At 41.2% G+C, this 24,479-nt stretch overlaps 1 protein-coding gene and 1 long non-coding RNA gene across 7 annotated transcripts in view; both read left to right on the top strand.

The window, feature by feature from the left end:
- The window catches only part of gfra3 (GDNF family receptor alpha 3), a 61,087-nt gene extending 45,351 nt beyond the window's left edge, over positions 1 to 15,736 (top strand). Inside the window, exon 8 of the mRNA XM_055016589.1 lies at positions 1,161 to 15,736. Within this exon, the coding sequence (XP_054872564.1) occupies positions 1,161 to 1,385 (225 nt within the window). The 3' untranslated portion in view covers positions 1,386 to 15,736. The remainder of the gene's footprint in view (positions 1 to 1,160) is intronic.
- Positions 15,737 to 19,104: 3,368 nt separating this feature from the next.
- The window catches only part of LOC118471573 (uncharacterized), a 119,235-nt gene continuing 113,860 nt past the window's right edge, over positions 19,105 to 24,479 (top strand). For 5 of the 6 annotated variants that reach the window (XR_008603724.1, XR_008603727.1, XR_008603728.1 and 2 more), the window contains exon 1: positions 19,105 to 19,644. This is a non-coding gene — a long non-coding RNA (uncharacterized LOC118471573). The remainder of the gene's footprint in view (positions 19,645 to 24,479) is intronic. The other variant, XR_008603726.1, reaches the window with a different exon arrangement.

Genomic DNA, 24,479 nt, shown 5'->3' with positions numbered 1-24,479 from the left:
TACTGAGTGAAAATGAACAGTTACTGTGGAAATATTGTGCAATATGATGTCAGTCAGCAGCTTCAGTACAAAAGAGTTTGATTTCATGGAACCCAGTTGTTGATTCCACAACTTTTATGTGTTTTTTATGTATAAATATTATACATTTACAAGGCAGGGGGATTACTTTTTTCATTAATAGTTCCCACTTTACTTTTACATGGTGTGTTACTTAGGATTACTACAGAGATGTGGAAATGAATGTAAATTTAAACTCACATCTAGATCTTGACAAGATGTTTTGATCATAAAGTAAAATACTATATTGTTGAGTTCCAGATACCTGCGATTGAATGTTCTGTGCCTTTGTAGATACTCTGTGATCTGAAAACTTGCCAATACTGTTAAAAAAATACAGCAAAGAAACCAGAGGCCACAATCTAACAGTATGATCTGAGCAATGAAGCATGACTGAACATGGAATGAATAACATGGAGTTACTGTATGAGCTAACTAAACCTTGTGATTAAAGATACAGTATTCCAGCAGTATCTGCTGTATACATGGTAACAGTTTGATCCAGCGGCACCGTCTTCATCATCAGGTGGGCAGGTGACAAAATCAGGCGACATGGAGGCCATGGCTTGTATAAAATATGTTTGTAGAGGGAAAAAAAAGAATCAGCACCAGAACTGAGGGAGTTTAGGAGAGCAATTCTCATTTAAATATTGATATTGATTTGGTCGATGTATAGCCGAGTGCTGGGGTCCTTCCTCTGGCCTTTCATTCTCTTTTCAAACACACAAGTTGTAATGCACATGTGTAAATGATAAACTGAGGAATAATATTGTTCAAATTGCACTGATTTTCTCTGAAGAAATATTAGGTTGTTTGTAATGTTTTGTAAAAAAGATTTCAGTCTTCAGACTGTACTTGTACTTTTTTGCACTAAAACAAAGAGAAAAATTTAGAATTGTCGTTATTTATAGGTTAGTATTCTGTGATTTTACTAGTCCGGCCCACTTTAGATCAAATTGGAATGTATGAACTAAAACGACTTCCCTTCTTTAGAGGGTCATGAACTCCGGCTCCCTGTGGGAAACAATGCTGTCGATCAGTGCTGTGAAATGTGAAAGTGTCAACGCTGAGAAAAAGCTCAACAGGGTTCTGCTCTCTGGCAGGTGATGGAGAGCGAGGAAGAGGAGGTGCTGACGCAGACGGAGGAGGAGGAGGAGGAGGGTGATGAAGGCGGCCAGTTTGACGTCATCCCGCTCTACTCTGAGAGGGCCACCGTCTCCAACCTGGGCTCCTCCGGCACCGGCGGGGCCGCTGCCGTCTCCTCGGGCCCCGCTGAGCCCTTACTACTGCTGCTCCTGCTGCTATCGGCCTGCCTCAGCTGGGGGTAGAACAGAGGATACAGAGAAGACACACACACATGCACACTCACATGCACACACTCACACATAATGGACCTGCCAACAATCCTGGACTGATTGCTGTAAAATCCTATGAAACATAGTGAAGAAATGGACTTCACCTTTTGTCGGTAGCATCCCTTTGACTCCTGTCGTCTGTCCTTGCTGTCATCTGTTTTTTTGAAAATGCCACTGTGGTCAGAGTGGTGTGACTGGAGCTGCAGTGGGGTGTAGCTGTCCTGGGAGCAGTTGTGGTCGGGTGTTCACATGCTGCCGCCAACCAGTGAGGATAATGTTGCTCTTCCTGGCTTATTTAATAGTGACAAATAGCAGTGGGGTTGTTGGATTTGTTCATGCCACTCAGACAGTAACACATTAGACTCCAAACTGTAATTATGCATATCTAAATTCCAGACTACATGAATCTGCTAGTAGGCAAAAATGAGCATCTCCCAAATGAAACCAAATCCACCAAAATGGATGGATGTCACCGTTGCCGGCGCTTCAAGGCAAACAGAACACAATAGTAAGGATGAACTAAATGCAAACATGAATTAAAGCTGCAAACAGCGTTGACCGGGCCCTCAGGTATCCCCACACATGTCCACCAGGTGGCGCTGTGACCGTGAATGGTCACCATTGGACTCTGATCAAACATGTAAAGTTTGAGGCAGATTGGAGCATGTATAGACTAGCTAGACAGCACTTCCTGTTTCATGGCGACACGTCAAAATTCTAGAGGCCGCCACGGCCACCCCATGCCCACGGCCACACCCTTTTACTTTGCAGGAAGATTTTCATAACATTTAAGCACTAACGCCTGTTGTGTATACAGGCCAAATTTGAGGTGTGTCGGACGTAGCCCCTCGGAGGAATTCGCTCTTGAAAATTTCAAAAATTGACCCAAAATCACCAAGAATCTTAATTCAAAATGGCCGACTTCCTGTTGGGTTTTGGGTATGTGTGAAAGAGTCTTTTTTGTTCACCCTGACGTGCTACATATGACTACCAAATTTGGTAGGTGTAGCTAGGATGTGCCCAATCTATTTATTTATTAACCCTGAAATAATTTCTGTAATATTTTATGATCTAGATTTTAGAGGCAAAATGGTCTAAACCCACTGCCCAAATATAGCGTTACAGTGGCATTTGGAATGTTAGACCATTCTGGAAAACACAAAACTTTGAAGAGAGAGTGGGTCGGACCACTCTGCTTCCAAACCCTTCATTTTAATTTTACCGTTGGTAAAGTAGTAATTAAATTATCATCAGACTTTTCAGTGTTTATAAAATACTGAACTGGGCTGGTAGTTATTTGGACAGTTCTACATTTACTATAAATTCATTTATTAACTTTTGTTTATTAGCGTGTTTTCATGCATTATTCATCACCTGCTACGGCGTCCAATCTCGCCTGTATGACAAATAATGGTGTCTCTCCCTGTCACTGTGGTGGATACGTCTGAATAATATATCATTTAAAGTGACCTATGTGTGGGTGACAGAATGCTGTCACTGCAACAGATTGATTAAGCAGCACTGTTACACATCCCATGTATGAAAAGGGTTGTTCGAGAAATAGAGGACATGTGTGCTTCAAAACTTTGGAAAAATAAACTATAATTTTCTGCTACATATTCATCAAAAATAGGTAATAAACTCTCAAAGGCTTGACTGGTTCAGCTTCCATATCAATGGTAGCATTTTTATTCCATGTTTTCTGTGTTGTTTGCTAACCCTACTCTAATCACAGTAACAGGGTTGCTAATCCATGCTAATGTGATCTTTTTCTCAGCAGTAGAAGCTAGATATTTAGCTGCTGTTACTGCTGACCAAGAGGACAAACTGACTGATGGAAAACAGTCCAAAGAATTAGTCTGATCCTGATAATATGAGGTAGAGTGAGACATTCAGTCAAGGCTGACAATGTGATGAAAATATGGAAAATAGAAGAGAGGACATAGCTTTGCTCTACACATTCTTTAGGAAAACTGTTTGATGAAGTAAACGATGAACACAAGACAGAAAATGACAGAAATGAGATAGATAACAACAAAAGCTAGACACAAAATGACAAAAACAAGACAGAAAACGAGTGAAACGAAACAGAAAACGACATAAACAAGACAGAAAGCAACAGAAATGAGACACAAAATGACAAAAATAAGACACAAAGCGAAAACAGCAAGATGTAAAATGACAAAAAAACATCAACAGGTTTTGCTAACAAGTTGTGGGACACAGATTCCATGAATAATAATTATTATTTAAAAATTAGGTTGATTAAAAAATGTTCCCACATTTTCAAAGGACATCAATGAAAAACAAAAAAGGAGATTTAAATTTCATTTTAACTGTTTTATTTGAGATTCAGTTTGGTCATCAAGAGGGTGGGGCAAGAGAAAAATGGCAGTTTAGGGGAATTCCAGATGTATTTGGTAATTTAAAAAAATATTTTCAACTTTATCTTCTCCTAGTTTTTCTAGATTTGGTCTCAGGATGTAAATTTACACAACAACTGCATGTTTTGGTATTTTGTACATGGATGATTTGAAAATTGATGGTGATGATTCCAGTTTTGGAATGACCCAAAAGGGCTCACATCCTGCTGGAATTAACACTTTAGGGGAACAAAAACTGAACTGGTTGCCGTATTTTTAATGTACAACCAAACTTAGCGTGTGACGTAAAAGGAAAACATGACTTCTATGATGCTGATTGTTCTTTATGCCTCTGAGCAGATTCATCGTCTTAATTGTAATTTTCAAACCTAGAGAGCAAAAACAGAACTTGTGTGAAAACAGATAATGAGGCAATGAACTCTGTGCTGGGTGTTACTGTGCTTGGATGTGAACCCCCCCCCTCCTCCTCACATACAGAAACACCCCACGGCCTCATCAGAAGTAGCTTTATGATTTGAACCTGGTGATGGATGATGATTGGTGCCGCTGGTTGTGACTCACCTGTGTAGGGGTCATCCTAACAGCGGCTGAAGGGGGGAATGGGCGTTGATGTACGGCGCGGGAGTCAAACTTTATCACGGTGATGAATGGAGCGATCCTCGTCTCCCCGCCGCCGTCCCCCCTCCACAGCCACGGTGAATGATAAATTACACACTTGTCTCTCATTGTTTGATGAACGTGGAGCGCCGGGCGTGCCATGTGTGCGCTCGTGCACGGGCGCGCAGGGGGTCGGGCGGGGAGATTGCAAAGAAAATTGGGCAAAGCTTTTTGTTATAATTTGAGTCTTGCACTTCCCACCCACGTCAGCACGGCCTCACATGCAGCGCAGACACACATCCGTCCACGGAGCGCCTGCCACGCATTGAGCCGATGCAGCTCTTTCTTGCTTTATTGCTCCGTCCCTATCTCCCTCCCTCCCTCCCTCCCCGGTGACTCGGGACCGGAGACCCAGGCTGCCACGGGCTGCGATATGAATAAAGCCGTCATAATAAAAACAACACACCAGAAACAATATGAGCTCTAAAACAGCAGAACAAATCAAATGGCTCCCCAGCAGGCGAAAAAACACACTTCTGACACCAGCACAGACAAAATGAAGAGAGCCGGGAAGGAGAGAGAGGAGAAATTCAGAAAAAAAATAAGGCCAAGTCCCTGTGTGGTCTTTGTGCGTTTGATGTTTTACTTGTTTTTAGTTGGGAGGCTGATAATCAGTCCCTGACAACATCTCTTTATCATCTGACAGGCTCCTGGGGGGGAGGAGTGTATGAATGTGTGTGTGTTGGCGAGGCAGCGATAGAAATAGTGCGCTATAGCGAGAACAGAAAGGACCCTGGAGCACAAACATAGCAGAGAGAATCGCCAGCTCTTGATTTTCTATGTCTTATAAATCTTTTGCTGACACTAATTTTTTTTCTTTCCTATTTCTGGGGAACGTGTAAAATTAAAACCCATCTGCAGGGGCGCCAGCGATGGTGGAGGGCAAGGAGACGTGGAGTAGAGGGTGGGAGGAGAGGAGACAAATGAAGAAGGAAATAGGAAAGGAAAAGAGGAAGCGTGGAAGAGAAGAGGAAAAGAAGACGAGGGATGGGAACGAGAAGGATGAGGTGGGATGAATTAGAAGAAGCAGGAAGGAAAGAAGAAAAGAGACAAAAAAGGAGAGGAAAAGAAGAAAGTAAGAAGGGATGGGAAAAGGAAGAAAGAGGGGAAAGGATTTAAAGCAGAAAAGAGGAAAGAAAAATTGCAAGAAGTCAAGGAGGAAGCATAGTAGATGAAAAGGAGAGAGGATGAATGTGGAATGAAAACAAAACCAAAACAATTGAGGGAGACGAAGATATAAAGGTATGAAGGCAAAAAATGACAAACAGGTAATGGAGAGCAGAGAAGAAATATAGAGGAAAGAAAATGCGGCATAGAAGAGCAACAGGAAGAAAGTAAAAGAGAGGAGGAGGAGGAGGAGGAAGAGGAGGTTCGCTTTGTGAAGCCGCCGAGGAAACACACTACAAAGGGAATGAAAGGATGAAGGCAGAGATAGACGGAGAGGTGACAGGTCTGCAGTGTACTTTAACCTCTCTTTCTGTTTCCTCGGGTGCTGCTGGTAGCTGCAACTGCTGAGACACACACACACAGACACACACACACACACACACACACACACACACACACACACACACACACACACACACACACACACACAATCTCAAAGGCCTTTCTGTCTGAACACACCCCTCAGACAAAGCGTCTGTCAATCAGTGAAGCAGCGATAAGAGTCGGAGTGAAGCTGTCGGCTCACCTGATCTTTAAACACCGAGCGGCTGCACAGCGAACACCGATGTTCGGCTTGTTCAGGTTTTAACTGGGACTCATAAACGGCAATCAGTAATCTGAGAGAGGACACTGATTACAATGAAACATTCATCTGTCGTAGCGACTGCAAATGATTCCTTAAGGCGTCGGAGAGGTCGAGGTCTTAAAACAGCTAATTCTGCATATCGTCAACAGATCCTTTAAAAAGACCCAAACCAACACCGAGTCCTGGTAACAGGTATTATGTGTGTGAGCTCCTCTTCACCACAGATCTCTAGAGACTATCATTAACTCATCAGTTAGACAAAGTTTGTCCAGCGTGCAGCGACCAACACACACATCTCAAACATAAACTGATGGCAATGAGTCATGATGACAACCTCCACCCTGAAGGGTCACGGTACCAGCACCAGGTTTATGTATTATTAAAGTGGAACGTTGGTGAGGAAACAGAGACTTTTCTTTCAAGTCTCTCTGATCCACGGACCTCAAGATTGTTCAGTTTGGCCTCACTCATTTACTGATTTTATCTTTTTCACCAGGAATTCTCAAAAGAACAGTGTAGGAAATAAAGGGTTAATCGCAAGGAACATAAGCTGCAGTATCAACAGTAATTCAACATATAATATCAAAGAAAAACTTTAAATTAATACCATTTGCTATACGGAGAATACAGAGTTCATTGAGATTCTCAAAAGAGAAGAACAACTGTGACTTTTATAGTAAACAGACCATCAGAAATTCCTTTTCATTGGTTTAGTATACATAGATGTCAGTGTAAATCTGTTGTTAGTTCCAAACCCTACAAGAACAAGACAGTACAGTTTGAGGCAGATTGGAGCATGTACAGGCTAGTTAGACAGCACTTCCTGTTTTATGGCCACACCCTTTGACTTTTGTGGAAGGTTTTAATAAATTTTGATCAATAATGCCTGTTGTACATGCAAGCCAAATTTGAGGTGTGTTGGACTTGGGAGGTCCCGAGGAGGAATTTGATCTTGGAAATTTCAAAAAATGACCCAAAATCGCCAAAAATCTTAATTCAAAATGGCTGACTTCCTGTTGGGTTTGGGGTATGTGTGCAAAAGGCTTTTTTTTTTGCACTCACAAAAACCCTGCATGCCTACCAAAGTTTCATAGGTCTCGGTGAAGCGGCCCAATGTTCCAAATATTACAGGGGGCGCTATTGAGCCATTTTTCCACACACGTGCAATTCCCCAAAAATGTCAAATTTTTCACCGGTTTGGATGTTCATGCCACATTGGAGGTGTTTTAGGGTATGTTTAGAGCTTCACAAATGCGATTACTTTGTCAGGAGAAAGCATATAACTGTTGATCCTCAGACCCTAATTATGACTGTTGATAGACACTGATACATTACTTGCAACAGTAATGTGATTACTTTTTTCAGGACCAAGCAGTGTAGGGGATTACAATGTTAAATTCAGCACTTACAAAACAGTTTCCAGTTCCAGTGATGCTCAGTTACTTTGACATTTTGTCGACTTGTTCTCTGTGTGTTTCTGTGTCAGGAGGAAAATGTTTGTTTCTGCCAGAAGAGACTATTCCAAAGTCGTCTTATGTAAATGCTGTGTTCTTTGCTGCCTTGCTACTTTTCTTTAGAGCTGAATAAGGTTAGAGGCCTACCCCCGTAGGAAAATGTACCTCATCACATCGCAAAAACATCAGTCAGGAACATCTTGAGGAACATGACAGTCGCCCAAGATGTTGATTTGACTTCCAAACTACCTAGAGCCCATTCTGATCAATCATCAACAGGATGCAGTGGAACAAGTTTGATTCCCTAAGACCCCACTGCACAACCCAGAGCACCCAAAGGATCCACTGCCAACGTCCTGGTCCAGGCCCCATAGGACACCCTGAGAGGTCCTCTGGTCCAGGTCCAATGGTTCAGAGCATTTTGGACCACATAAGGAGGACTAACAGAATATTAGGAAGGTGGTCATAATGTTATGTCTGATCGATGTATACTTCTGCAAACCTTTTCTAAACTCCTCTGTCTGGAAAACCACAACCCATCCTTCTTGAGAACCAATCAGGACATCCAGGGTGTGTGATGCAATCGTGTCAAAACTTTAACTGCCTCCTTTTCTTTAAAACAAATCACCCCATCCTCTCCTTTCACAACTATCCTTAGGTTTTCCCCAGATTCATATTCCTGCTTTGGTCAGCATGCCCTTAGTTTCACTAAGAGAGAGCTTGTTCTTCCGGTTTTATCATCTTGTATGGTTTCCATTGGGTTGCAGTTTACACAGGATTGTTCAGTTGACACGTCATGTTTTCCAGTTTTAGCATGCCTGTAGTTGAATCTGAATTAAACATCCTATTTTCCTAGTTTTAACATCAGTTCATTCTTAAAATCCCACATCAGTGCTGGTTAGCTCCTCCGCTGTGGTAGTTTGCCGTCTTTCCGTTACGTCCAGCATCAGTTGCCTCCTATTTCACCAGAATCCATGGATGAACTCTTCACCTTCTGCTGTGAGCTGAATCTGGACTGTTCCTGACACAAGTTGGTTTACGTTGAAAACAGGTGACCAGAGAGTTGCTTCATATTCTTTGGTTCTGAACACACAAAGGACACTCTGTCCTCCTGAAAGCCCGTTCAGCTGAAGTCCTCTGGAACAGAAATCAATCACACTCTTCTGACTGTGGCGGTGCACTTAAGCTGTCAGTGTGGCACCTGCTGCCTGAATCCCAACACCTTCCATGCAGGTTAGCTCCCTGCACTGCTCTGGATGTTGCTGAGGGCAGCACCGGTTTGTTTGATTACACCGGCTGCAAATCTGACAAAAGTGAGCATATGGTTTAGAGTAAATTACCTGAAAAGGCGATGAGCAGCTTCCCCTGACCTCACAATCTCCATCCTCCTCAGCATTACATAGAATTAGATAGCCAGGTCACCCCCCCTGCACCCCTACCTCCTACCAGCCAATAGCAGGGGTTAATTGAGATCAGCAGGGGAGGTCAAGCGTCTGATTGACGTGGCCGGTGGGGGCCGGAGCGACGGCCTTTTACTGGGCCCCGTTGTTCATTTTAATTGTTGCCTCGGCTGTTTGTCGCGAGGTCCGACGGCCGGTGGCAGGACGATGAGAGGGATGGACGGAGGGAGGAAGGGGGAGACGAGTGGACACCAGTGATTTACATTAATATGTACTGAAATAAACAAGCTGAGAAGTCATGCGTTAAATCAAGTTGGAGAGCGAGCGAGATAGAGACAGAAAGAAAGCCTCCGGGGTGAGAGAGGAACAGAGGAGGTGGAAGGAAGGAAGCGCTCTTTTTTTTATTGTTCTATTACCGTGTAGTAGATTTACATGCACAAAACGCACACACACACACACACACACCATGTCAGATTTGAGCGTCTAGTGTGTCTGCTTTCTCTCTCCAGTATTTTAGTATTCTAATCCATCATTGGCCTGACATGGGGATGCTGTCTCTCTCCGTCTATGTCTCTCTCTCCGGCTGCTGCACAAACACGGCATCCCAACGAAAGATAAAGGCAAAGCAGGGGGAAAAACAAACTCCACAGCAGGGAGAGCTTTATCCAGAGAGATAAAGTGGCAGAATAAAGCGGCAACGGGGAGATACAGAGCAAAGTGGAAGAGATGGGAAGAGAGGGGAAGCAGAAAGGAGAGGAAGGAGGAAGGGGGGAAAAGGGAAAGGGAAGTGGGAAAAGCAGGGAAGGAGAGGAAAATGAAGGCTGAGGGGGAGGTGGGATGGGTGAGAGAGCAGGAGATAGAGACAGAGAGAGTGAGAGATGTGTGTGTGTGTGTGTGTGTGTGTGTGTGTGTGTGTTTGCGTGTGTGTGTTGCAGTGTGTCTCCTGAACCTCCCTGCTCCATTTCACACTCTGTAGGTCCTGACGCATCGCCACTCAGAGACACACACACATAGACACACACTGGGCCTGTCCTTCTTTTTCGATTTCTTAGTCTCACACACACACACACACACACACACACATGCACGCATGCACACACACATGCATGCACACACATGCCGCCTTTTCTCAGTCGTGCGCGCAGACAGACAAAGATGCACAAACACACGGTTGCTAAACTGAAATTCTTGCATTTTTTTGCCCTTCATCTGTTACACAGGGTTTAAGAAACATTAAAGGAAGAATCCCCTCTAAAACATTTGAATATTTTTTTCAGAGCAGCTCTTCCTCCCAGAGCTGCTTCTTTGCATCAGTGACCGACCGTTATACAGCGAGGGGATCCATCAGAGAGGCATAGGGGCGAGTCGGCCGGAGACAAAAAGCTAATTACAAGGCATCAGGATATTAAAGAATGTACCGAAGATAATGTAGCCATGGCATGCTGAACAAAGAGAAAAATCAAGACGGCTTTATTTGCCCTGATCTTGAGATGTTTTTCTGAGATTCCTGCATTTATTCCAACACACTAGAGGTAAACTGAATTCTCACTGTGGCATTATGTGAAAAAAATGTGGCCTTTTATTATTATTATTATTAATAATAATAATAATAATAATAATAATAATAATAATAATAATAATAATAATAATAATAATAATAATAATAATTCATCATCACCATGTCAGATAATTTGATGTGACCCCTTCAAAGCTCACCGGTGATATTTCAGATTAAAAGTTTACATGCTATCTTGTAATACATGAAGGAACTGTTGACATTTTAACATGTGTGCATTGTTTTGCAAATGGTAGAAAACTGTGTAACGTGTTTAGCCGACCTTAGGATAACGGGCTGGAGGCTGGAGCTTGCAAAAAGGCAACTTCCATTAAATCCATAACTGCACTGAAAACTAATGTGATAAAGAGACATTGTGGTTCTATGCATGTTAGCATTTGAGCTAAGTTACCTCTTTCCCCAGCTTCCACTCTTTGTGTTCTGCTTGGTGAAACACTCCAGAACCTCCTGTATCTCCAGATGCACTCAAACGGTGAAAGACTTGCTTCCTTCCACTAAAGACTACACAACTCTTTGAAAACAAGCAACAATAGGTGGTTTTCCACTGCAGGAATTCCGGACAGGCGCTCGGTGGTGTGAACATTTCCTGGAACAGCCGCGTAATCTGCTCTTCCAGCCTTTCTGTTCATATTTTGTCGTAAGCTTTGACTCCAAAACAATGACAAAGAGTAGATACTGGACATAACGCCAGCCTCATGAACATGTCAGACGTTGTTTTCCCCAGAATACAACCATGAACGAGGCTCTAGAGCAGAGGTGTCAAACTCATTCTAGTTCAGGGGCCACATTCAGCCCAGTGTGATCTGAAGTGAGCAGTAGAATCTTTGCAGAATAACCTATAAATAACAACAACTCCAAATTCTCCCCCTTTGTTTTGGTGCAAAAAAAGAAGTGAAACTTCTGATGTCCACTTTTTCAACATTTCTGGGAAATCTTTGAACATTTTTTGGTGGAAAAAAAGAAATGTTAAAAATGTTTCTTAAGGACATTCACAAAAAAATCAACGAAAATCCAGTGAAATTTACATAAAATGATTTTTATGTGAATATTTTTAAAGAAAATATTAGAAGATTTACTGATATATATGGAATCACTTTAGATATTTTTAGGATTTTTTTGGTAGATTTTTACTCATTTTTTGAAAATATTTACAAGAATTTTCTTGCCAAATTTGGGGAATTTTTTTAAAAGTAAAAGTTTTAAGGGAAACTTTTAAGGAATTATTGGAATTTTCTCCTTGAAGGTTTTGCAAATTTTCAGAAATTTGGGGAATTTTTTTGCTGAATTTTTGGGATTTTTTTCAGACACAGAAACATTATTTTTTGGTGCCCATAAATGAGGACAACAGCAGGGTTAAGGAGCTATCTTTTTACAAAACAGTATGAAAAACCTGAAGTTTCTTAGTAAAATAAGTGCAATTTCAACAATATTATACCTCAGTTTAACATTTGTGCTTTACAACTTACAGATCACAGAGTGTTTACAAAGGCACAGAACATTTAGCTGAACAATATAGTATTGGACTTCATGATCAAAACAACTTGTCAGGATTTAGGAATTATTTTAAATGTACAGTTTTACAAATTTACAATCTGCAGTTAATGTCATGTCTGTCATTTTAACACTTTGTAAACTCATCCCATGGGCCGGGTTGGACCCTCTGGAGGGCCATATGTTTGGCACCTCTGCTCTATAGGGACGGTTCTTATGACTGGAAAACAAACAGAGGTTCAGGCAGCCTTACAATGCCTTTTAAAGACACCATGACAAACGCTAAAACATAAGCTGTGTCCGAAATCATCCATTCACTCCCTATACAGGACCACTACACGGTGAACTATGTTGGGAGCACCTCAGCAAAGTTTCCGACGCAACTCCAGCTATTTATTACGTTCCTCACTAGTCATGATTCGTGCTGCAGCAGCGTACAGCAAACACATCAGATTCACAGTTTATTACATGACTAAGAAACGGGTAAAATCAAATTCAACAGCACAGCCTGAAGGGGAAACTACCTACATTTTAATGACAAGTTTTCACGTTTCTTGTTCGTCTCCTTCCATCGGCTGTACACTGGCTTTCATACTGCACTGTGTGGGGGTTAGAAGCAGAGTGGTCTAACCCACAAAAAATCCAAACTGAGCTTTATATAGTTTCTGTAGTATTTTATGGTCTAGATTTTGGAGGCATAACGGTCTAACTCAACACCCAAATATAGCTTTACAGTGAATGTTAGACTATTCTGGAAAACACAAAACTTTGAACCCATTTTTCTCAAAAATTACAGAGTGGGTTAGACCACTCTGCTTTCCAAACCCTTCATTTGTAACTTAACAGTCAGACAGCACTACAAAATGAAACACAAACACCTGATATCAACGGTCTCCAGTCTTTTATGCAGCACGGACTGGTTTCTACAGACCGGTCAGCGCACACAATGAAAAATAGTTGTTTTTTGTTTTTTATTTTAAAAAAATGTGTGAAATCAGTTTTTATTGCTAAATATGTATTTACTTTTTCTTCTGTCTCTTTTCAAAGATGCTCTCCTTTTTTATAAATTTTGACGGATTAGACTGACGGCTTCATTTAACATGAAAATTGACAGAGTAAAGCGTGGGTAACAAGCACAGGCAGAAGTAAAGGAAAGACGGTTTAGTCATTTTTCAAAATAAAACACCCTGTAGACTCAGTCAGAAATAAAACATATAACTCAGTGTTTTTATTCTTTCTGTGCAGCCCGTTGGTGAAGGACCACTGCAATATATAGTGCACTATATGGAGTGTAGTAGAATAAAATAGAAATACTTTATCTGGTAAATTTAAGTACAGTTCCCACCACCGTAAATACTGATAAATGAGCAAAAAATGTGCAGTAAATACAAAAATGCGAAATGTCCTATGTAAAGAATGTACAAATGTTAAAATGTTTTATGTGGAGTGCAAATAATGTGCAAGAGTAAACAAAAAAGTGAGTGTAGTGAATGATTTCGGACACAGCCGTAGTTAATGGGTAGAACAAGTAAAGTTGAGTCATAAAAGCTAACTCTAAAGTTTGCTAACATAAGCTAACCACCATTAGGCTACACTTTATTCTCATGTTTTATGTTAAAATCCTCGTTTGAATGTAGCAGAATCTCATCCATACAATCAGAAAATTCTATCCCTCAACAAGCACAAAACCTCTGATTCCTTTTTTTTACACTTTGGTTGAGTTTGAAGCTGCACTGTTTAAAAACCAAATGTACACGTTTGTGTGTTAAACTGTAGAATGTGTGTAAGAAGGGACTCTGTCGTCTCATTTGACACTTCATTAGCATTGTTTAGTGTGTTTCCAATGAATTCTGTCACCTGTTCATTTAAGCTACTGATTGAGTTGTATATCTGTCTCATTCATATTTACTCTGACGGGATCATCTTAACCCTCCTGTTGTCCTCATTTACAGGCACCAAAAATTTCTTCTTTCCTTGTCTAAAAAAAATCCCAAAATTCAGAAAAAAATTCCCCGAATTTCTGACAATTTGCAAAACCTTCAGGAAGAAATTTCCAGTAATTCCTTAAAAGTTTCCCTTAACAATTATATTTAAAAAAAAAAAAATTCCCCAAATTTGGCAAGAAAATTCTTGTAAATATTTTCAAAAAAATGAGTAAAAATCTTCCAAAAAAATCCTAAAAAATATCGAAAGTGATTCCATATATATCAGTAAAACTTCTAATATTTTCTTTAAGAACATTCACATAAAATCAACCAAAATCCAGCCAATTTGCGTTGGATTTTGGTTGATTTTTATGTGAATGTTCTTAAAGAAACATTTTTAACATTTTTTTCCACCAAAAAATGTTCAAAGATTTCCTAAAAATGCTGAAAATGTGGACATCAGAAGTGAAAATATATATCGTTTTTTCAACATTTTCAAACTTTAAACCAGGTCAGTTTTGACCCGCAGGACGACACGAGGGTTAAACATCTTGGACTTCCTGGACCCCCTACATGGACTCCTGGGGAACCTCCTGGGCTCTTTGAGAACTGTTTCCCTGCACAGCACATGGATCAGATGCGTCTCTGCAGCGTTTTAGTCTCTGAATGTTGTTTTTCTCCCCCCCGGCCGGCGCAGATGCACAATCTCGTCGGCGATGCGTTGCCATGGTTACCTCGGGCTCACCCAGGTCGCTGCACCCTGGGCGATCCCCAAAGGTAAATGGAGCTGAATGATCTTCGGAAGTCTTTTCAACACACCGACACCTGGCGAGGGCGAGGCGGCCATTTTGACTGACTGAGCCCCACTCCTCCTCCTCACCCTCCTCCCCCCCTCAACCCACACCTCTTATCCCGGCAGGTGCCCGGCTGAATGGGACATCATCGCCATGGAGACTGAGGCGATGACACGCACACACACACACACACACACTGGTGAGCGAGCGGCTAGCGCAGTCTGACTCGATGAGAAGTCGTCTCGCCAAAGGGAAGACAGCCGTGTGGATTGAGCTGTCACTCGAAGGGAACTGTGTGAAAATAAACGGATCTCTCTTTCTCTTTCATTCTGTCAAAATGTAAACATTTCCTCTGGGTGATCCCCAACCGAAGCCTGGGGTCCAGGAGAGGAGCGGGCGCCGCATTGAAAGGACTCGGACCGAGGCTGAAACCTCCACCCCGCCCTTTGCTTCCTGTCTAAAGCATGTCAGTGTACGGACTGAGGGAGGCGCAGGGCTTCCCCCACTTTGTCCCATCTTATCGTGTGATCCATCCCCACGCTCCTTTGGTCCTGTGCTTTCTGCCTGTTGGTGACTGTTCTGTAGGCACATGAACGCCGAGTGGGCTCTCTTCTCGCACACAAGTAAAAAAAAAAAGAGTAAATAAATAGAAGTAAACAGTAACTCCAGTCAATAGAGACCAGTGGCTGATCGGTTCTAAACTGTGTTGGTTTTAAAAAAATAAAAGCTATGTATCTCCTGGGGGCATATATGTGGCCCCGCATGAAATATTTCTATTTCTGATCATTCGGTGACATTTTGCCCTGCTGAATGTGCCCCCGAGGGGATATGAAACACTCCATGCCTCTGCTGTGTTCACCTGTGAATAATAAAATAAATGTACAAGCTGACATTTCCTTACCTGGACTTTGGTGTGTCTGTTCTCTAATAACTTCTTATAGATTTTGCAGATTTACATACAGACAGGCAACGGAGAGGAAAAAAACTTGAGAAAGATGGAGCACTTAGCACCCAGTCATAGTCTGTGGTGATCCTGATTTTGTGTAAATATGGCAAGAAAATGTTTAAGTCACTTTAAAAGAGGGTTAATTGTTCGGGAACAGACGGCAGAGCTTCAGTCTCAAAGACAGCTGAACATAAACTACTTTTCAAAAGTTTAGGTCACTTAGAAATGTCCGTATTTTTGAAAGAAAAGCAGTTTTTTTCACTGAAGACAACATTAATTGAATCGGAAACACAGTCTAGACATAGTTAATGTGGTAAATGACTATTGTAGCTGGAAACAGCTGATTTTTAATGGAATATCTCCATAGAGGTACAGAGGAACATTTCCAGCAACCATCACTCCTGTGTTCTAATGCTACATTGTGTTAGCTAATGGTGTTGAAAGGCTCATTGATGATTAGAAAACCCTTGTGCAATTATGTTAGCACATGAATAAAGTGGGAGTTTTCATGGAAAACATGGAATGGATGGCCCCAAGTGTTTCTATAGGATCTACAGTGATGGGTATTTAGATCTATTGGAAAAGCCTTAGTGAACAGGGTAAGAAACTGTGGTCGACATTTGATTCATTAGTGTGATATGTAAGGAAAAATGGAGCAACTCTATCCTCTAGAGACTCAGAATGATCAAACTGTAAACAAGAACATTCTGTCGACACTTACATAGGAAAGGACATTTATTTATGCACTGCAACCCACAGCGGTCTTTATTACAAACATGAATGCACATCTGAGAGTTCATCGGTGTGAAAAAACGATCTACGCTGGTCTATGGAGATGTGAAAAACAGTTACACACCCATCAACCACAACATTAAAACCCAAGTGAACACAGGTGAGTGTAGATCATCTCATTACAACGCTGTTACAACTGTTACATGTACCAAAGGGCAACATCAGGATAGTACACAATTCCCACGACAAAAACTGCTCAGAAACATCCCAGAGAACATAACAAAGAACTCTGGACTCTCCAGATTCAAATCGAGCATCTGTGGGGTGTGCCAGAACAATCCTGCGGTTTCAATGTTGTGGCTGATCGGTGTATGGTCAAATGAGTCATCCTTTACCACGTCAGCAAGTAGAAGAATGAGTGCTACAGCAAGAGACAGCTACACTGAGGTGATCTAAGGTGATCTCTACCATGTTGATGGGACGTTTTGCTGACCTGATTTAGGTCCACTTGTCCATTTAGAGCCCCTACAAACCAATGGAAAATAATCAGTTTTAGTCTATGATGAAACCTTTCAATCCTGATGTTGGTGTAGCTCCTATCCATAGGACACCAGAGGTCACTGAATGGTTTGATGAGTATGAAAACCACATGCTATGGCCTTCACATCCCCTCTAATCCAAGTCCTATGGAAGATTTTAGCACTACCAGCATCATTGAACACCATATCTGTTGGAAGAAAGGTGCTCCATCCCTGCAGTGGAGTTCAGAGATCTGCAGAATCATTAACAAGAAGCACCGAGGAGCCGAACATCTTGCTGGGATGCTTTATGTTGGGTTTTTTTTTCCTTAATTTGTCACAATCTGTATATTTGTGTTGGCCTCCCCAACCAGTAGATCCAAATCCAGCAGAACATTTTTGGGTTTAACATGATGTGGCAGCATGAATGTGCAGCTGACAATTCTGCAGAAACGACATGATGCAATCATGTCAACATGGAGCCAGATATCAAGGGAAGGTTTCCAGCAATTTGAAGCAAAGCGAGGCTCAACCCTGTATTAGTACGATGTTCCTAAGCATGCAGGGGAATATAGAGGTTTAATAATAGGAGGGATGGTCCTTAAAGTCCCTCTCTGGATATTCATGTGTGTAAAGGTTGCATATTTCTATTAATATAGGCCCTTCCTGCCTGAATGTAGCTCTACATTGCAGCTTGGAGAAGGTGTGGATCTATGAAGCCTCTCGAACACACCAGCTCACCCACAACTCTCTGTAAAACTACTCTACAATACACAATGGTAAGCTGGAATATCAGAGTAATTCCATCATATATGCTGGAACCACAAACCCATTCAGAAGTTGACGGGATGGGTTCCTTAGATAAATATTTTGAGATGTTTTATGAATAACATTATATAACATGAAAAAGACCAGGAGTTTTTGCTGAATTTTTGGATTTTTTTTCAGACAGGGGAACAATATTTTTTGTTTTTTTGACAACAGGAGGGTTAAAGTGTCTTTTAGGATAGATTTTAAGATCCTTTGTTTAGTTTGTAAAGTTCTTAATGTTCCCAGTCCTTCATATTTATCTGGTTTGCTTTTATCTTATGAACCCTCAGGTCTTCAGGCTGAAGCTTTGTAATGAAACTTTAACCTACAGTGAGGCAGCATTTTGTTATTTCATCTCTATAACAGCAGAAGACCTGAGGGCAGCAGAGGGTGTTGGTAGTTATAAAAGCAAACTCAGCATTTTTAGACAGGCTTTTGATTGATTTGATAGATTTTAGGGATGATATAACCTCCTTAAACGACATTCATTTTTACAGTTTGGTCAACGTTTGTGTAATACTAATGTCACTGAAATAGGAAATGCTCTCTTAAGATACATTACATTTTTTGCACAAAGTAACTTTTGTAAGGTTGAGTACAATCTTTTTTTTTTCTTTTAAATGTTAATTTTGATCCCCATATTTCCCCTGGGGTTGTTGTACTCTTCTTTGAACTAATTTAGTTTATTGATTTATCTATTTAGTTACATATTTTAATCTATTTAATGTGCATTTATTAATTCATTTTCATCATTTCTTACTCTGTTTTCATATATACAGTTTATTTACCTATTTATTTATCTCTGTTTTAATAATAGATATTTTATTTATTTTATTTTAGTTATTTATGTCACATTTCATACCTTATTTTAATTTAATTTGATCTCATCTGTTTCTTCATTGCACGTGTTAAATAAGTGTTTCCTTAGTTCCTCAGTCACTGAGTTTTAGAGTCTTTGATAACTTAACAGTGGGAATGGGATAGGAGTGGGTTTGTTTGAACTGTTTTGTTGCATTTTTATTATCTGTATGTAAAGACCTGCAAGATGCAGACAGATAAAAGACGCGTGTTGCCGTGTGTATAAGTGGCGAGAACTACGTTTCCCATGATTCTTTTCATGCGTAATGTTATGTTTACTCAGCCAATGTATTGGCAAGGTGTTTGAGTGATGTATTATAAGCCAATAGGATTTTCGGTAAAGCCGCACTCTTAGCCAATCAGAACACTTGTTGTTGGTGCGTGCGTGAAAAACAGGGAGAAAGATGGCGCGACGTGGGAGAAAGAGTGAGACAAGAGTGCACAAGCGGTATCAGAGAACAGCAGACGACGAGCAGGGAAAGTCAAGTTTAATGTCGAAGTGATTAAAGTTGTAGACCTGCATACTTTAAGTATTGACATAAATATTATTTTAGCAGATTTATATCTCGTGAAACTTGCAGTTTAGCGACTCTACCGTGGTTCAAAGTGAAGTGCAGCTAGGCTGACCGCTAACCGCCGTTATTGTTATTTACTAGCTTGAAAAAGTCTCGGCTTGGACTCAAACGTGGACATTTAAGCACGTATGGCTATCAGAGACAGTTAGTTATAAACACCAGCCGCCACTTTCACTGAGGAGCATCGGGAGAGCTGGAGGACTTCGCTGGAGGACCGTGTATGCTAGTTAGCCTGTTGCTAATGCTGTGACGAGGGACCCCGCCGCTGAACTTGGACACGGACGACACCTGTTGCATCTCTGCTGCTGCTGCTTCATCTTCACCGCCAACTCTTCAGACCTGCTTTGCATCTTGGATTGGTGAGTAAGAGTTTTTTTCTCTGAGGCACTCAGATGGTTGTTTTCCCTATCAAAGGATCGAACGAGCGTTTGTTTTATTTGTGCATCATCTAAGGGTCCCAACGATAAACAAAAATCCAAGCGCTTGGTAACATTGTGAACACACACACACACGCAACTGAACTTTGAAAACTATTAAAACTGACTGTACACACACACACACACACACACACACACACACACACACACACACACACACACACACACAAAACTGAACATTGAAAACTGTCAAAACTGACTGATTTCACACATGCAGTTAAGCTGCCTTTGTTGAAGGTATAATTCATTCTGTTAAATATTAAATGTATTATTGTTATATATGTTATTTGGTTGACCTGCATATTTTCATATTATTTGACTTTATTAACATCTTAGACATTTAGTACTTGTTTCTGAGGAAATACAATTGTAGCTCATAGGTTTTGAGTTAAGTAGTTCCACAGTGGAGGCACCGCGCTGTTATTATTCTTTGTAGATCTTGCCTGTTATACTAACATCTACTTAAACAAGAGGATTTAGCCAATTCACCATCAACCGCTAAGCACTCAGGATCCTGTTTGTTAAGGCTAAAATATACTGCCAGCGCCAGGAAGGGGTTACTTGTATAGCACTTTGTGTTGAATTTTTGTTTGCATGAAAAGTGCTATATAAATGAAATCTGACTGATTGATTGATTGATAACAGTATGTCATATATTGATGTTTTTCTCAACAAATTTGTCTCCTTTAATGTGCCAAATAATGACGTGTTGTATGAAACTGGTTACTCACAGTGACAGATCCACAGAATTGTCATCTAATGCTCCTAGTCCTTCCGCTCTACAGAACATTTAGCATCTTTTTTTGGTTTTATGACACTTAACTTCGCTGTATGGCTTCAATCTCAGCTCTCTCTACTTCCTCATTTCCAGCAGCAGCAGGCAGCTGTTTCGGTGAAAAGCTCTAACAAGCTACTGTACACTACCTGCTCAGCAGCAAACACTGTTAGAGACTTGCTGGTGAACATAATGGGGCGTTTAGCAGCTACAGAAACATATTTTTCTCAGGAGTTGGTGGAGACTAACACAGAGTTTAGGAGAGAGTCAGAGGCCTTGGACTTAATCAGAAACACTCTGAATGAATAAAATGTCTCTGTATTGAGCTAACATCTCATTTGTTCAGGTCAGCTGTGGCTCAAGTGATAAAGTAGGTTGTCTACAGCTCTGCCACCATTGGTGTAAATGGATGAATGAGAAACACATAGTAAAGCACTTTGTAGAACCTAATGTAAGAAGACACTGTATACATGGAGACCATTTATTTGTTCAGAGTTTACAATTTGTTATTTTGGGATGCTTTGGACCCCCAGAATATCCCAACCCCAGATTAGCTGAAGGAAATACAAGGGCTCCTCGACTCGTGCTGGAGTTCCGATCCTACGGATCGACGTAAGTCGATTTCGCCATTAGTCAGAACTCTGGCGAAAATGTAAACAAAGCCATTATGTGCATCACGATATCGATCAGATCCTCGGAAAAGTCATGAATACCAACGACTTTCATGCATGTATGAGTCATTTTACAAGAAGATAACAGAATATGTTGCACTGTTTTTACAACTTGAGCATTTCGTTATATCTAATTTCACTTCCATGGAGACGGCTTTCCTTTTATTCGAAGCTTCAGAAGCGTCTGACTGACGTTTGGGAGCCATAATGAAGAGCAGAAAGTTACCGAATTTAGCACATTCCAAGGTGGCATATAACCGGCGAATGTAAACAAAGCTGTCTTATAGCACAACGTTTTCATCTGCTCTGCTCGCCAACTAGTTCCACGTAACCAGTCCCGACGTAACGACACGCCGTAGGTCGAGGACGTTATAAATTGAGGAGCCCCTGTAGACTGTTGGATTGACACAAACAAACGAACACATCTTCTTCTGCTCTCTCTCACCACATTCCTTCTGTCTCTACATTGTCACTAATAGTGAACAGTATCTATTTTTGTCCCTTTTTGTTTGGTCTGTTTAAGACGCTTTCTATCCAGCTTTAGCTTGTCTCTATTGAAAACAGTTGACGACGTTAATACAGCAAAATATCTTAGCTTGCAGCAGGCATTTTATTCATGTACTGTCTGGATAACATTCAACAATAACTGTTTAGTTGCATATTATTTTTATAGTTAGAGTTTTGTTGATGTTCAGCACAAATTTCAACCAAATCCAGTGAAAAATAAGTAACTGTATGATTGTTTTCTTATATCTTCAGATAGCACCGATGTTAAAGATTCTGTTGAAGAAAAGATTGTTCCTCTGATGAGTTTCAGAAATCAAATTATGCTAAAATATTACATCGCTGTTTTCCTTTGTTTCCCCCCAAAAACCTGACAATTTGGATTTACAGTGAACAAGAGTGATTTAACAGTGAACAAGAGTGATTTAACAGTCAGTAGCCACTTTATTAGGTACACCTTGCTAGTAAAAGGTTGGACTCCCTTTTGCCTTCAGAACTGTCTTAATTCTACATGTCATACTTTCAACCAGGTGTTGGAATCATTCCTCGGAGATTTTGGTTCATATTGACATGATAGCACCACGCAGTTGCTGCAGATTTGTCGGCTGAACATCCATGATGCCAATCTTCCGTTCCACCACGTCCCAAAGGTTCTATTGGATTGAGATCTGGTGACTGTGGAGGCCATTGGAGTGCAGTGAACTCATTGTCATGTTCAAGAAACTAGTTTGAGATGATCTGAGCTTTGTGACATGGTGCATTATCCTGCTGGAAGTAGCATCAGAAGATGGTCCACTGTGGTCATAAAGGAATGGACATGTTTAGCAACAATACTCAGGGAGGCTGTGGAGTTTAAACCATGATCAGTTGGTACTAAGGGTCCCAAAGTGTGCCAAGAAAATATCCTCTACACCATTACACCACCATGATGGATCCATGCTTTCATGTTTTTTATGCCAAATTCTGACCAACTGAATGTCGCAACTGAAATGGAGACTCATCAGACCAGGCAACATTTTTCCAAACTTCTATTGTCTAGTTTTAGTGAGTCTGTGTGAACTATAGCCTCAGTTTCCTGCTCTTATCTGACAGGAGAGACACCCGGTGTGGTCTTCTGCTGCTGTAGTTCATCTTCTTCAAGGTTGTTGTGTGTTCAGAGATGGTTTTCTGCATTCCTTGGTTGTAACCAGTGGTTATTTGAGTTCCTGTTGCCTTTCTATCATCTCCAACCAGTCTGCCCATTCTCCTCTGACCTCTCACATCAACAAGGCATTTTGGTTCACTGGATATTTTCTCTTTTTCTGACCATTCTCTGTGAACCCTAGAGATGGTTGTGTGTGAAAATCCCAGTAGATCAGCAGTTTGTGAAATACTCAGACCAGCCCGTCTGGCACCAACAACCACGGCATGTTTAAAGTCACTTAAATCCTCTTTTTTCCCCATTCTGCATTCTGATGCTCGGTTTGAACTTCAGCAAGTTGTCTTGACCACGTCTATGTGTCTAAATGCATTGAGTTGCAACCATGTGATCGACTGATTAGCCGTTTGTGGTAGCAAGCACTTGAACAGGTGTACCTATTCAAGTGGCCGGTGAGTGTATAATGAGACTGGCAGCCGTGCTAACTGTTGCTTGGAACATATGCGGCTACACGCGGCGCATACAGATGGACAACAAAGAAACAGCATTGCTATGCGTCTGTAAAAGTGTGCATTGATGAAGTCTGCAAACCTTAGAGTGCTATTCACTCTCGCTGTGGGGGGTGGGCACTTGCTCAAACATATGGCCACAGTAATAAGCATGCACATACATAATGATGCACACGTATACATGCGGGGAACGCTGTAATTTGAATCGACTTTACAGGCAGATTGATTTTCCTTCAGGCAGTAGTTTTAAGTACAGGACAGATTGCAGCCCACACAAATGGCCTGATACAGCAAGTTCCCAGTCTCAGTGAAAATACCTCCATGCCTGCATTTAACTCGCTAAAGAGTCTGAGAAAGTACGACAAACGCTGCAGAGTTCAAGCTGAAGATGTGAACTGTTTGTCCTGTGGCTTCTATTTACCAGCTAAGAGCTACTTGCATGTTAATACCGGGCCCCGGTGTCGTAAATAAATCAAGTTAAAAGAAAAAGACATTAAAATTGGATATGTGTTAACTCCTGTCTGCTCTCCATCTCGTCATCCTGCTTGCCGTGGGAATTACTCCTGTCAAACTGTGATGAGAATGAGTCCAAGGGTGTTTTTAATAGAGCCTGTCAGTGTGGGACTGATGAAAACACACTGATATCTAAAAACTCATTTGATGTTGGCACAAAGGAAAACAAGCACACACATACACTTGCAAACACTGGCAGGAATGCAGCAGAATTACTATACTTGCAGGGACTTTCCACTGATAACGTCCACTCTCCTTCCAAAACTACCATCGGTCTTTAAAGGGTGCCACTTGCGACAGAAGAAAGAACACAGCTGTTCTCTTTCAAATGAAAAGTTGAACTCATAAGCAATTAAATTCAACCTTATTCAATCCAATACACTCAAGGGTTTGACTGCTATAATCTCAGCTGGCCTGGTATGACCGCTCTCGACTATTATCTGCTAATGGCCACTTGAGTCATCCAACTGATGTGACGTCTTTGGTCCCTAACAGGAACTACTGTGTAGCACTGATTGCTAACTGTCCTCCTACAGGTGGATGCTAGGTGGAGGTGGGATTGTTCAAATGCTAAAGCAGCAGATCAAAGGTTTGTCTGGACTTGGATGTAATTTAGAAAGTATTTTTAGCACCATTGCCTCACAGCT

Source organism: Amphiprion ocellaris, chromosome 13 (assembly GCF_022539595.1).
Source record: "Amphiprion ocellaris isolate individual 3 ecotype Okinawa chromosome 13, ASM2253959v1, whole genome shotgun sequence".
Lineage (NCBI taxonomy): Eukaryota > Metazoa > Chordata > Actinopteri > Pomacentridae > Amphiprion > Amphiprion ocellaris.
The sequence above is the reverse complement of the archived record's forward strand: the minus strand, read 5'-3'. Positions and strand labels throughout refer to the sequence as shown.